This window comes from Hypanus sabinus, chromosome 2 (genome assembly GCF_030144855.1).
Source record: "Hypanus sabinus isolate sHypSab1 chromosome 2, sHypSab1.hap1, whole genome shotgun sequence".
Taxonomy (NCBI): Eukaryota; Metazoa; Chordata; class Chondrichthyes; order Myliobatiformes; family Dasyatidae; genus Hypanus; species Hypanus sabinus.
Window position 1 is genome coordinate 211,328,885 of NC_082707.1, and position 15,113 is coordinate 211,343,997.

The window sequence follows — 15,113 nt, forward strand, 5'->3', positions numbered from 1 at the left end:
TCAGGATCCTGGTGATCCTTCCAGAAACCATGGGAATATAAGTGGAAAGAACCACTCTCTGTTGGGAAGCTGTTATTGTTAAAGTATAAGACCACGTGATTAACCCTGTGAAAACTATTTTGGATCCAGAGAGTCTCCATGAGGAAATAAGATTACGCATGACATTCCTACAGAATGGCTACAGGGAGAAGGAAATCAACTGAGCCCTTAAAAGGTTCGACAGAAAAACTGGGGAACTAAATGACGAGGAGGAACTGTCACAACAGCCTGTCTTTCCTATATTTCCACAGTTTCTGGAAGGATTGTCAGGATAACAAGCAGGATGGACAAAAGAGAACCAGCTAATGTTGTGTACTTGGATTTTCAGAAGGCCTTTGACAAGCAAGAAGGCTGCAGAAGAACTTAGACAGATTAGGGGAGTGGGCAAAGAAGTGTAGATGGAATACAGTGTTGGGAAGTGTCAGCCTTTCACCATTTGATAGGATTCAATGAGGTCACCCCTCATTCTTCTAAATTTCAGAGAATACAGGTCCAGAACCATCAAAGGCTCTTCATATGACAAGCCATTCAATTCTGGAATCATTTTCATGAATCTCCTTTGAACCATGTCCAGTTTCAATATACCCTTTCCACGATAAGTGGTCCAAAACTGCTCATGATACTCCAAGTGAAGCCTCATCAGTACTTTATTAAGTCTCAACATTATATAATTGCTTTTATATTCTAATCATCTTGAAATGAATTTTAACATCACATTTGACTTACTTACCACAGGCTCAACCTGCAAATTAGGAAATGTTTATAGAATCCTACACAAGAACTCCTAGGTCCCTTTGCACCTCAGTCTGTAGTATTTTCTCTCCATTTAGAAAATAATCAACCCTTTCATTTCTTCTACCAAAGTACAACACCATACACTTCCTGACACTATTCCAACTGCCATTTCTTTGGCCGTTCTCTAAATCTGTCTAAGTGCTCTGTAGTCTCCCTATTTCCACAAAAATACCTGCCCCTCCACCTATCTTCGTATCATCTGCAAACTTTGCAACCAGCCACCAATTCCATCAAACAAATCACTGACATATAACATAAGAAGTATCTGTCCCAATGCAGACTCCTGTCAAACAGCACCAGTCACTGCAGAAAAGGTTTCTTTTATTCCCACTCTTTGTGTCTCCTGCCAAACAGCTACTGCTTTATCCATGTTAATATCTTTCCATGGGCTTGTAGCCTGTTAAGCAGTCCCATATATGGCACCTTGTCAAGGGCCTACTGAAAATCCAAGTACACAACATCAACCAATTTTCCTTTGTCTGTCCAAAAGATTTGTCAGGCAAGATATTCTCTTTAGGAAACGATGCTGACTACGGCCTACATTATTATGTGCCTCCAAGTACCTTGAGACCTCATTCTTCAGAATTGACTCCAACATCTTCCCAACCACTGACGTCAGACTAATTGGTCTATATTTTCCTTTCTTCAGCCTCTCGCCATTCTTGAAGAGTCGAGTGACATTTGCGATTTTCAGTCTTCTAGAAACATTCCAGAAACTAGTGATTCTTGAAAGATCATTACTATGATCCTCCATGATCTCTTTAGCCACCTCTTTCAGAACCCTAAGGCATACACCATCTGGTCTAGATGATTTATCTACCTTCAGACCTTTCGGTTTACCAAGAATCTTCCACTTAATGGTAACTTCACACACTTCAAGCACTCTGAAACCTGGAACTTCCACCTTATAGCTAGTGTCTTCCACAGTGAAGACTGATGTAAAATACATATTCAGTTCATCTGCTATTTTGTAGTCCCCCATTTCTACCTCTCAAGCATAATTTTCCAGTGGTCTGATATCCACTCTCATCTCTCTTTTACACTTTAGGTATCTGAATAAACTTTTGGTAGCCTCTTTAATATGATTGCCTAGCTCACTTTTGTATTCCATCCTAACCTTCTTAATCACTTTTTTAGTTGCCTTCTGTTGGCTTTTAAAAGCTTTCCAGTCTTCTAACTTCCCACTAATTTTTGCTCAATTATATGCCCTCTCTTTGTCTTTTATGTTGGCTTTGACTTCTCTTGTCAGCCATGGTTGTGTCATCTTTTCTCTTTATCTCTTGGTTTCTCACTTCCCATTTTGTTTGTTGATGGCTACCTGTTTTCTCTGTCATTATCAATGCTTTTGGAAGTCTGAGGTTGCTGTGCTGTTTACAGCTTTCTTTATTTTCTGCAGCCTCACTTCCTTGTTTTATGGAGAACAAAATGAAAAGGAGAAATCTTCCTGTGAAACCAGCCCAACAGAACTGGAGAGTAAAGATGTGGTGAGTCAACTTACACTTCAGTGAACTTACTGAAATGTTTGAGGGGAACATGAGTGGGAACTTCTTCACTTAGAGGGTGGTGAGAGTGTGGAAGAAGCTTTCAGTGGAAGTGGGGGATGCAGGTTTGATTGCAGCATTTAAGGGTAATTTGTATAGGTACATGGGTGGGAGGAGCATACAGGCTGATCCAGATGTTGCTCGATGGGATGGAGCAGAATAATAGTTTGTCATGGACTAGATGGGCCGAGTGGCCTGTTTCTCTGAGTAGTGTTCTATGATATTATTTACTAATCATCCAACCACAAAGGCAATTTGGTTTATTTTTGCATCACACACAAAATGCTGGAGGAACTCAGCAGTTCAGGCAGCATCTACGGAAATGAATAAACAGTCAACAGTTCGGGCCAAAACTCTTCATTGGGACTGGAAAGGAAGGGTAAGAAGTCAGAATAAGGAGATTTGGGGAAGCAGAAGGGTACAAACTGGCAGCTGACAGATGAGACCGGGGGAAGGTAGGTGGGTAGGGGATTGAGGATGAAGTAAAAAGCTGGGAGGTATTAGGTGGAAAAGCTAAAGGGCTGAAGAAGAAAGAATCTGATAACAGTGGACCATGCAAGAAAGGGAAGAAAGAGGAGAACCAGTGGGAGATGATGGGTAGGTGAGAAAAGGAGAGAGAAGGAAACCAAAATGGGTAATGGAAGAAGAGTGAAGGGGGAGGGGGGGAAATTACTGGAAGTTATGAAAATCATTGTTCAGGTTGTAGGTTACTCAGGTGGATATGAGGTGTGGCTCCTCCAACCTGAGTGTGGCCTTACAGTGACAGTTGAGGAGACATGTTGGAATGAGAATGGAAAGTGAATTTTGAAATAGGTGGCCACTGGAAATCCCGCTTTTTGGGGGTTCTGGGGACGTCATCATTGAGAATGGCAGCTTAAGTCAATAGCTTCTCCAAAAAAATGCATATTTTGCCCTGTTAACCCATCAAATATAGGATTTTTCGAAAGTATTTGAACTGATAAGAGAGAATGGGGAAAAGGAATGGAAATTAAAAAAGCGACACTGCGGAGCCTGTGGACAAGAGGGGTGCAGCGAGCGGCTTTCCTACCCGACTGCATGCTAGCACGGCTGATGATGGGCCTCTTTCAGGCGAAGCGGCAAATATGATCAAAATTTGGAAAGAGATACGGGTGTGCCAAAAAGATATAAAACAGTAGCTACATGATATTAAGTCAGAACTTGCCAATGTCAATCAAAAAATAGCAGTGGCAGAGACTCGAATTGAGAAGGTGGAAGATTGGGTGCAAAATGTGGAACAGATGTTAAGTAAGACGATAAAAATATTAAATCAACAAGAAGATAAACTGCTTGACCTGGAGGGAAGATCACGGCAGAAAAATATCAGGATATACAACGTCCCCGAAGGAGCGGAGGGTTTGTCTATGATGGAGTTTGTAGGAAAGTTGCTGCAGGATGTGCTGGAGCTTCCCTCGACTATGGAGCTGTAAATTGAGAGGGTGCATCGCGCGATCATCCCGCGGCCTACCCAAGGCAGAGAAAATAAGCCACGCTCAGTAGTAATTAAATTCCTTCGATACAGTACCAAGGTGGAAATTCTACGAAGGGCCCGGGTAAGAAGAGGGTGTTTTTAGATGACAAATTAATATATTTTGATCAAGATTAATCCCTCCGCGGTCTTGCAGAAACGTAAAGTATACTCTGAAGTAAAGCGAATAATAAAGCAAGAAAGGATTAGATTTCAAACTCCGTACCCTGCTAAACTTAGAGTGTTTTATCAAGATGGGATCTGACTGTATCAGACAGTGGAAGAGGCGATTACAGACATGAAGGCCATAGTGTTGCCCGTCAGTGTGATCAAACCGAGGGTCAGCCTGGCAGAGGAGTTATACCGCTCTGCTTGGGAAATAGTGCGAGAATTGAGAAAGCAGGAGATGGAAGGAGGGCGAGAGAAGTATATCAGGAAGAGACTAGGAGCTTTCCAAAGACATCCCTCAACCCATGCAGAAGAGCCATAAGGTTTGGCTAACTTTAAAAATGTTGAGAAGCTAAACAGAAGCAAAAGTAGACGGTGATATACCTATCTCGAGAAATACTTATTATAATGTGGATTTTATATTATTCAGTTATTCTTCTTTATTCGCTCACTTACTCCTTTTTCCCCACCAAAATGAGAATATATATATATATATATATATGTCTGCGTGTTTGTGTGTGTGTATAGGAGGAGTACACAGGGAAATCTTTTCTGTATAATGGATTTGTTCACTGACTTTTATGGATACTGCAATGGGGGCCCTCAACTCACAGGTAGGAGGGGTTATCCCCCACAGCTGCACATTTCCTCTAGCTCAATGCAGGAGACCTCAGCCTTGGAATCACACCTTTGTTGCCTTAAGTGATAATGAGCACAGAAAACTAAAGAGAATGGGCTTCACTAATTTGTTTTTCTCATATAAATCAGGACATAGGAGAGGAGTTGCTATTCTTATCTCAGGTAATCTAAATTTTGAAAAAGTATTCGAAATGGGAGATAAGGAGGGCAGATATATTCTGGTAAGGGGGAATATAGATGGAAATTCAGTTACTCTATTGAATATATATGCACCCACAGGAAGTGACATTGGTTTCTTTCAGAAAATTACTGATATTATAGTAGTGGAAACAGAAGGTCTCCTGATATGTGGGGGAGACTTAAATTTACAATTCCAACCAAATTTAGACTCTTTCAATAGAAAATCCTATGAAACAAAATCCTTACATAAGGAAGTTAATACACTTTTTGAGGATGTTGGTTTAATTGATATATGGATTGTTAAAGGACAGGACCTCCAGGATAGCAATCCCAGGATTGCAACCAGTGCCACGCAGTTTTCCAGGGAAGGTGGGACCTGTTCCGGCGGGATGGATTACATCTGAACTGGAGGGGGACAAATATTCTTGCAGGTGGGTTTGCTAGAGAGGCTTCCATGGATTTAAACTAGATATGGGGGGGGGGGGGGGAGGGGAACCAGGGTGTAGGAACAGATGTATGGGAGAAAGAAGAAAGAGAAGACAGTAAAGTTCTTTGTACTGTTAGAGATAAACAGAGAGGAAGAGGTGGAGAATTTCTTAAAAGCATTTATTTTAATCCACCTTTCTTTTGTAAGAAAGGTGGATGAGCTTAGAGCATGGATTGATATCTGGAAATATGATGTTGTAGCTATTAGTGAAACATGGTTGCAGGAGGGGTGTGATCAGCAACTAAATATTCCTGGATTTCATTGCTTCAGGTGTGATAGAATTGGAGGGATAACAGGGGGAGGTGTTGCGTTGCTTATCAGAGAAAATATTACAGCGGTGCTGTGGCAGGATAGATTGGAGGGCTCATCTAGGGAGGCTATTTGGGTGGAATTGAGGAATGGGAAAGGTGTAGTAACACTTATAGGTGTGTATTATAGACCACCTAATGGGGAGAGAGATTTGGAGGAGCAAATTTGCAAGGAGATAGCAGATATTTGTAGTAAGCACAGGGTTGTGATTGTGGGAGATTTTAATCTTCCACACATAGACTGGGAAGCCCGTTCTGTAAAAGGGATCCATGGTTTGGAGTTTGTAAAATGTGTGCAGGATAGTTTTTTGCAGCAATACATAGAGGTACCAACTAGAGAAGGGGCAGTGTTAGATCTTCTGTTAGGGTATGAAATAGGTCAGGTGATGGAGGTACGTGTTGGGGAATACTTTGAGTCCAGTGATCACAATGCCGTTAGTTTCAATATAATTATGGAGAAGGATAGGACTGGACCCGGGGTTGAGATTTTTGATTGGAGAAAGGCTAACTTTGAGGAGATACGAAAGGATTTAGAAGGAGTGGATTGGGACAATTTGTTTTATTGCAAAGATGTAATTGAGAAATGGTGGTCATTTAAAGGCGAAATTTTGAAGGTATAGAATCTTTATGTTCCTATTAGGTTGAAAGGAAAGGTTAAAAGTTTGAGAGAGCCATAGTTTTCAAGGGATATTGGAAACTTGGTTAGGAATAAGACAGCCTTTGTACACCATGGTAAATATAGGCAGCATAGAGTAAATGAAGTGCTCAAGGAATGTAAGAAGAATCTTAAGAAAGAAATTAGAAAAGCTAAAAGAAGATACGAGGTTGCTTTGGCAAGTAAGGTGAAAATAAATCCGAAGGGTTTCTACAGTTATATTAATAACAAAAGGATAGTGAGGGATAAAATTGGTCCCTTAGAAAATCAGATTGGACAGCTAAGTGTGGAGCTGAAAGAGATGGGGGAGATTTTGAACAATTTCTTTTCTTTGGTATTTACTAAGGAGCAGGATATTGAATTGTGTAAGGTCAGGGAAACAAGTAGGGACGTTATGGAAACTATGACGATTAAAGAAGAGGAAGTACTGGTGCTTTTAAGGAATATAAAAGTGGATAAATCTCCGTATCCTGACAGGATAATCCCTAGGACCTTGAGGGAGGTTAGTGTAGAAAGAGCAGAGGCTCTGACAGAAATATTTCAAATGTCATTAGAAACGGGGATGGTGCTGGAGGATTGGCGTATTGATCATGTGGTTATATTGTTTAAAAAGGGTTCTAAGAGTAAACCTAGCAATTATAGGCCTGTCAGTTCTATTTCAGTGGTGGGTAAATTAATGGAAAGTATTCTTAGAGATGGTATTTATAATTATCTGGATAGACAGGGTCTGATTAGGAACAGTCAACATGGATTTGTGTGTGGAAGGTCATGTTTGACAAATCTTATTGAATTTTTTGAAGAAGTTACGAGGAATGTTGACGAGGGTAAGGCAGTGGATGTAGTCTATATGGACTTCAGCAAGGCCTTTGACAAAGTTCCACATGGAAGGTTAGTTAAGAAGGTTCAGTCGTTAGGTATAATATTGAAGTAGTAAAACGGATTCAACAGTGTCTGGATGGGAGATGCCAGAGAGTAGTGGTGGATAACTGTTTGACAGGTTGGAGGCCAGTGACTAGTGGTGTGCCTCAGGGATCTGTACTGGGTCCAATGTTGTTTGTCATATATATTAATGATCTGGATGATGGGGTGGTAAATTGGATTAGTAAGTATGCAGATGATACTAAGGTAGATGGCATTGTGGATAATGAAGTATGTTTTCAAAGCTTACAGAGAGATTTAGGTCAGATAGACGAGTGAGCTGAACGATGGCAGATGGAGTTTAATGCTGATAAATGAGAGGTTCTACATTTTGGTAGGAATAATCCAAATAGGACATATTGCTAGTAAATGGTAGGTCATTGAAGAATGCAGTAGAACAGAGTGATCTAGGAATAATGGTGCATAGTTCCCTGAAGGTGGAATCTCATGTGGATAGGGTGGTAAAGAAAGCTTTTGGTCTTAATAAATTAGAGCATTGAGTATAGGAGTTGGGATGTAATGTTAAATTTGTACAAGGCATTGGTAAGGCCGAATTTGGAGTATTGTGTACAGTTCTGGTCACCAAATTATCGGAAAGATGTCAACAAAATAGAGTGAGTACAGAGAAGATTTACTAGAATGTTACCTGGGTTTCAGCATCTAAGTTGTAGGGAAAGGTTGAACAAGTTAGGTCTTTATTCTTTGGAGCATAGAAGGATGTGGGGGGACTTGCTAGAGGTATTTAAAATTGTGAGGGGGATAGGCTTTTCCCATTGAGAGTAGGGGAGATTCAAACAAGTGGACATGAGTTGAGAGTTTAGAGGGCAAAAGCTTAAGGGTAACACAAGGGGGAATTTCTTTACTCTGAGAGTGGTAGCTGTGTGGAACGAGCTTCCAGTATAAGTGGTAGAGGCAGGTTTGGTATTGTCATTTAAAGTAAAATTGGATAGGTATATGGACAGGAAAGGAATGGAGGGTTATGGGCTGAGTGCGGGTCAGTGGGAGTAGGTGAGTAAGCGTTCGGCACAGACTAGAAGGGCCGAGATGGTCTGTTTCCATGCTGTAATGGTTATATGGAGGGAGCTTTTCCCTGACAGTAGGGATTACACCCATTATTCTGCTCCCCATTCTGTATATACAAGAATAGTCTATTTCATAACATTTGGAAAAGACAAAATAAACACCTGTGGTATTGGGTCAATAAATGTAAGTGACCATGCACCTGTATATTTATCTGTTGATTTTGACCTACAACAAAAGAATACTATTTGGAAACTAAATTCAAGTCTACTCAATGATCCAGACTTTAAGGAACAAATTAAAAAAGAAATTGCTCTGTACTTAGAATTCAATGATAATGGAGAGGTTTCACCTCCCATTTTATGGGATACTCTGAAGACTGTCTTAAGAGGGAACTTTATAGCAAGATCTTCATATAAGAAAAAATAAGGAATAAAACATTAGAGGAATTACAAAATAGGCTGAAGGAACTAGAGAAAAACCACAAATTGAATTTGGCACAGGATACATTGGAGGAAATTTTAAAAAAGGAATGAAATTAATAGTTTGGGTATGCAAGAAATCAAGAAAAATTTAATGTTTCTGAAACAGAGACATTATGAAAGTGGATCTAAGTCTATGAAAATACTGGAGTGGAAACTGAAAAAAAAAATAGCAGAAAATACAATTCTAGATTTAGGGATCCAAGAACAAAAACAATAAAAAAAATAAGCTAAGTGAAATTAAAGAAGCTTTTGAAGTGTTTTACAAAACTCTATATTCCAAAGTTCCCGGGGAAGCATAACCCAAATTGACACCTTCCTGAATTCTCTAGAGTTACCCACTTTAAGCAAAGAACAAAATAGAACGATGACTGCTGAAGTAACTGAAGTTGAATTAAAAGCTGCAATTAGTAGGCTTATATTAAGCAAGTCACCAGGGTCAGATGGGTATATGGCAGAGTGGTACAAAGAATTTTAAAATGAGTTAATTCCTGTTTTACTCCCCACACTGAACTGGGCTCTAAAAAAGGCACAAATGCCACCCAGTTGGAAGGAAGCAATAATCTCAGCTATACCAAAAGAAGGAAAAGATAAAATGGAATGCTGGTCATTTAGACCAATATCCGTTCTTAATGTAGATTATATATTGTTTACCTCCATCATGGCCAAACGATTAGAGGAGTTTCTACCCATACTGATACGTCACAATCAGACAGGTTTTGTTCGACAATGCCAAACACAAGACAATATACGAAAAACACTTCACATTATGGATCATATACAAAAAAATAAAATCCAAGCAATAGTGATAAGCGTGGATGCTGAAAAGGCACTTGATTTGGTTAATTGGAATTTTCTTTACCGAGTTTTTCATAGATTTGGTTCTGATTTGGTTCCTACCACCATCACCTGACCTATTTCATTCCCTAACAGAAGATCCAACACTGCCCTTTCTCTAGTCAGTACCTCGATGTATTGCTGCAAATAACTATCCTGCACACATTTTACAAACTCCAAACCATGGATCCCTTTTACAGAATGAGCTTCCCAGTCTATGTGTGGAAGATTAAAATCTCCCACAATCACAACCCTGTGCTTACTACAAATATCTGCTATCTCCTTGCAAATTTGCTCCTCTGATTTTCTCTCCCCATGTTGTGGTCTATAATGCACCTCATTAAGTGTTACTACACCTTTCCCATTTTTCAATTCCACCCAAATAGAGTCCATAGATGAACCCTCTAATCTATCCTGCCAGAGCACTGCTGTAATATTTTCTCCGACAAGCAACACAACATCTTCCCCTTTTGTCCCTCTGATTCTATCACACCTAAAGCAACAAAATCCAGGAATATTTAATTGCCAATCACACCTCTCCTGCAACCATGTTTCACTAATAGCTACAACATCATATTTCCAGGTGTCAATCCATGCTCTAAGCTCATCCACCTTTCTTACAATGCTCCTAGCATTAAAATAAATACATTTAAGAAATTCTCCACCTCTTTTTCTCTGTTTATCTCTAACAGTACAAAGAACTTTACTGTCTTCTTTTTCTTCCTTCTCCCATAGATCTGTTCCTACACTCTGGTTCCCCTACCCCCCCCCCCCCCGTATCTAGTTTAAATCTACTGGAGCCTCTCTAGCAAACCTACCTGCAAGAATATTTGTCCCCCTCCAGTTCAGATGTAATCCATCCCGCCGGAACAGGTCCCACCTTCCCTGGAAAACTGCCCAATTATCTATAAATCAAGTCCTCCTTCCTGACCATGTCTTCAGCCACATGTTGATCAGCACTATCTTACTATTTCTAAACCCACCTACATTTGGCACTGGTAGCAATCCTGAGATTGCTATGCTGGAGGTCCTGTCCTTTAACTTGGCACCTAGCTCCCTAAACTCACCTTTCAGGACCTCCTCACTCTTCCTACCCACATCATTGGTCCCTACATGGACCACGACATCCAGTGCTCACCCTCCCTCTTGAGAATTTTGAGAACTTGATCCGAGATATCAAAGACATTGGTACCAGGGAGGCAACATACCATCCGGGATTCTTGATTTTTTCCACAGAACCTCCTATATGTCCCCCTAACTATTGAATCCCTTATCACTACTGCTCTCCTCTTTTCCCTCCTTCCCTTCTGAGCTGAGGGTCCAGTCTCAGTGCCAGAGATGCAACCACTGCAACTTGTCCCTGGTAGGTCATCCCCACCAACAGTATCCAAAATTCTATACTTATTGTTGATGGGAACGGCCACAGGCGTGCTCTGCTCTTCCTGTCTATTCCCCTTCCCTCTCCCAACTACCTGACAGTCACCCACCTACCTGTCTCCTGACTCCTAGGGGTGACCACCTCCCTGAAGCTCCAGTCTATTTCTGCCTCTGCCTCATGAATGATCCAAAGTTCATCCAGCTCCAGCTCCAGCTCCAGTTCCCTAACACGGTTTGTCAGGAGCTGCAGCTGGATGCACCTTTTGCAGGTGTAGTCATCAGGGACAACAGTGCTCGCCCTGACTTCCCACATACTGCAAATGGAGCACTCAACTGCCCTAACTGCTGCTTCCATTACCTACTCCTAATCTAATTAGATTAATTAAAGGAGCTTACCCGGCCTTACCTCACCTGGACTGAAGCTCATACTCAGCCTCTGCTCGCTTTTTAAATTCCCCCGCTGATCTCAGAGGCCAACCTTCATGCACTTGCGCAGTCATGCCCCGTTCAACGTCACCTCTGCCTGTTCTCACCGAAATCTGATTGAGCCAAAGACGTCCCACTCGCCTCAGTCCACTCCGACAATGGCCACTGTATATGGCGGTTTTCTTTTAAACCTTTGGCACTACAAACTCTATAAATATAGTTTTATCTTAAAACTATACAGACACTATATGACAACCCTACTGCTAGGATTAAAATCAATGGATATTTATCAAATAGTCTTACCCTAGAAAGGGGCACGAGGCAGTGTTGTGCATGCTCACCGCTACTCTTCGCATTATATCTGGAACCATTAGCTCAATACATCAGACAAAATGAAGATATCAGGGGAATTACTATTAAAGGTACAGAGCATAAATTGGCTTGTTACGAGGATGACATTTTGATCTATCTAGGGCAATCAACATACTCTTTACCTAAATTGATGCAATCCTTTGAACAATATGGTTAATTATCAGGATACAAGATCAACATATATAAAACCCAATTACTTTCATATAACTATAGCCCACCAAGAGAAATTGAAATCAGATACCCCCGGGCATGGCACAGAGTCTTTCAAATTTTGGACATCATTATGCTAAAAGATTTGGCAAAATTATCAGAATGTAATTATCAGCCTTTATATAAAAAAAATTAAGGAAGATATGGCAAGATGGAACCTGATTCCTTTTTTTTAGTCTCAGTTCAAGGATTGAGTCTATTAAAATGAATATACTGCCCCGACTGTTATGTCTCTTTCAGACCCTACCAATAGAGATTATTCAGAATCAATTCAATGAATGGAACAAGATGTTATCAAGGTATATTTGGCAAGGTAAAAGGCTTAGAGTTCGTCTCAAAACTTTGCAATTAGCAAAGGAAAAGTGGGGATGGGGCCTACCTTCTCTTAGAGATTATTATTTTGCAGCACAGTTGAGAGCTGTGATATGTTGGTGCAACCCATCATATGATGCTCAATGGAAAAACATTGAGGAGTGTGTACTTCCCATCCCCACACAAGCAATTTTGGCTGATAACAACCTGCAAAGGTACATAAATACTATTGATAACCCATGGGTGAAAATGACTCTTAAAATATGGAAAACTACTATAAAAGAATATAATCTAGAGAGAGATATTGCAATTCTTAAATGGTGTGCATATGACTCGGATCTTACACCAAATAAATTGGATGTTAGATTTAAGGACTGGACAGCTAAAGGAATAACAGTTCTTTGCAACATAATGAAAGAAGGAACATTGTTCAGTTTTGAAATGCTTAAAGAGAAACACTTATTAGAAAAATAAGACTTTTATCAGTATTTACAGATGTGACAATATGTTAATAGGATGGTTAAAAATGTAACCAAAGCAAGTACATGTTTGATAGAGCTATTTAGAAAAGCATTTAATTCAGATATTGGTAGTAGAATCATTTCAAGCATGTATAAGGGTTTGTCAAATCTTAAAACACATTCGACTTCATACGTTAAAACAAAATGGGAGAAGGAAGGAGGGATAATTATATCTGAGGAAGAATGGACAATAATATGGAGGTATGAATGGAAGTAAGTATACCAGTTCACAGAAATGGAGGGAGATTGGATGGAAAAACTTGATAAGATATTTTATTACACCCTCTCAGAAATCCCATTATGATAGTAACCTCCCTGTTTGCTGGAGAAATAGTGGAAATCAAAATGCAAATCATTATCATATTTTTTGGGACTGCCCTATTATCAAAAACTATTGGAGGAGGATACACAATGCCCTACAAGACATCTTTAAATGTGAAATACCCTTAGAGAGTAAGACCATATATTTTGGGTATATACCTCAAGAATGGTTGAAAAGAGATAAATATTTAATGAATATACTGTTGATGGCTGGTAAAAAGACTCTTTCTAGGAAACGGTTATCACAGGAGAGCCCAACTTTAAATGCATGAATGGAAATTACAAATGGACATTTACAAAATGGAGAAGAAAACAGCATCTGTTAATCATAAGCTGGAACAATTTGATTCATACTGGGGAAAATGGTTTAACTACACAATGCCTCATAGGCCTGATTTTATTCTCACAAATCAATGAATGTGTTGTAAAAAAAGATAACTCCCTACTTGTACATAGTTTTTTCCTTTTGCTTGTTTTTTTCTTTCCACTCTTTTCCATAAGTGTATACCTCAGATATACTATGTGGAGATTTGTGACATACATGATTATATGATGTATATGTACAATGTCTGAAATACATCTTATGGAAATGTTTGTTTGATGATGTACTTCAATAGAAGAAATAAATTACAAAAACTAAAGGAAATCCCGCCTTTTGTGGCAGTGCTCAGTGAAGCAGTCTCCCAATTTACCTCACCAGATACAGTAGATGACTCGTAGTTGAAGTGTTTTTTGTGGGAGTCCTAACAAAGGGTCTTGGCCCGAAACGTCGACAGTGCTTTTTCCTATAGATGCTGCCTGGCCTGCTGAGGTCCACCAGCATTTTGTGTGTGTTGATAGATTCTTGATTGGTCAAGGCAGGAAGGGATACGAGGAAAAGGTAGGAGACTGGGTCTGAGAAGAAAAATAAGATCAGTCATGATGAAATGATGGAGCAGACTTGATAGGGAAATGGCCTAATCCTGCTCCTATATCTTATGGTCTTATAGTAATTTCTGTGTTGCTAAAATTTCAGCTATTAAGTGGTCTTTCCTGATCTGTTGATAATTATTGAGTCTGTTCATATGTCTTCATAGGTTCTTAGGTCTTTATTCTTTGGAGCATAGAAGGTTGAGCGGGTACTTGGTATCCCCTTAAAATTATGAGGAGGATAGATAGAGTTGACGTAGATAGGCTTTTTCTGTTGAGAGTAGGGGAGATTCAAACAAGAGGACATGAGTTGAGAGTTAAGGGGCAAAAGTTTAGGGGTAACACGAGGTGAACGTCTTTACTCAGAGAGTGGTAGCTGTTTGGAACGAACTTCCAGTAGAAGTGGTAGAGGCAGGTTCGAATTTGTCATTTAAAAAAAGATTGTATAGGTATATGGACAGGAAAGGAATGGAGGTTATGGGCTGAGTGCAGGTAGGTGGGACTACGTGAGAGTAAGCGTTCGGCGCAGTCTAGAAAGGCCTAGATGGCCTGTTTCCGTGCTGTAATTGTTATATGGTTTATATGTTATATGGTTATATGTTCTCATTTATTTAAATTTGATTATTGATGTTTGCTCAGGTGACCATTCTGCTAATTGTTAATTGCCAATGACCGTTGGCACTAATGTCTTATAAATTGGTGGTTGCTATTGTGTTGTATGTTATGGGATTGTCCTGTGTTTCAAGCTTGGCACCAAACCACAGTCAATTCTGGTATGTTTCACATACTGGCAATAAAGTGATTCTGATACTGATATGTGATCTTAGCTTCAAATTAATGGATTTTTCATTTTGTTTTACGGCAGGGCTTCTGTTCATGGCTGACCACACTCTATCACATGAGGTATGTCCAATGTTCATTGCTTAATCATTGTGATTTCTGTTGTGTGAAGAGAATCACATCCAGTTGCCTCCTTCAGCCACATGTCAGAATACAGAAGAAATGACATGTGAATGGTAGCAGTGTCATGGTGACAATTTCCTTGTTAATGGACATTACCAGTTCCTGAGGAAGATGAGAAAAAGTCCATAAATATTATAATGAAAATAA

At 39.8% G+C, this 15,113-nt stretch overlaps 1 protein-coding gene across 1 annotated transcript in view; it reads left to right on the forward strand.

Annotated features, from left to right (window-relative positions):
- tmem63c (transmembrane protein 63C) overlaps window positions 1-15,113 on the forward strand; it is a 494,723-nt gene that overhangs the window by 211,478 nt on the left and 268,132 nt on the right. Inside the window, exons 4-5 of the mRNA XM_059962995.1 lie at window positions 2,231-2,318; window positions 14,869-14,906. Of these exons, the coding sequence (XP_059818978.1) occupies window positions 2,231-2,318; window positions 14,869-14,906 (126 nt within the window). The remainder of the gene's footprint in view (window positions 1-2,230; window positions 2,319-14,868; window positions 14,907-15,113) is intronic.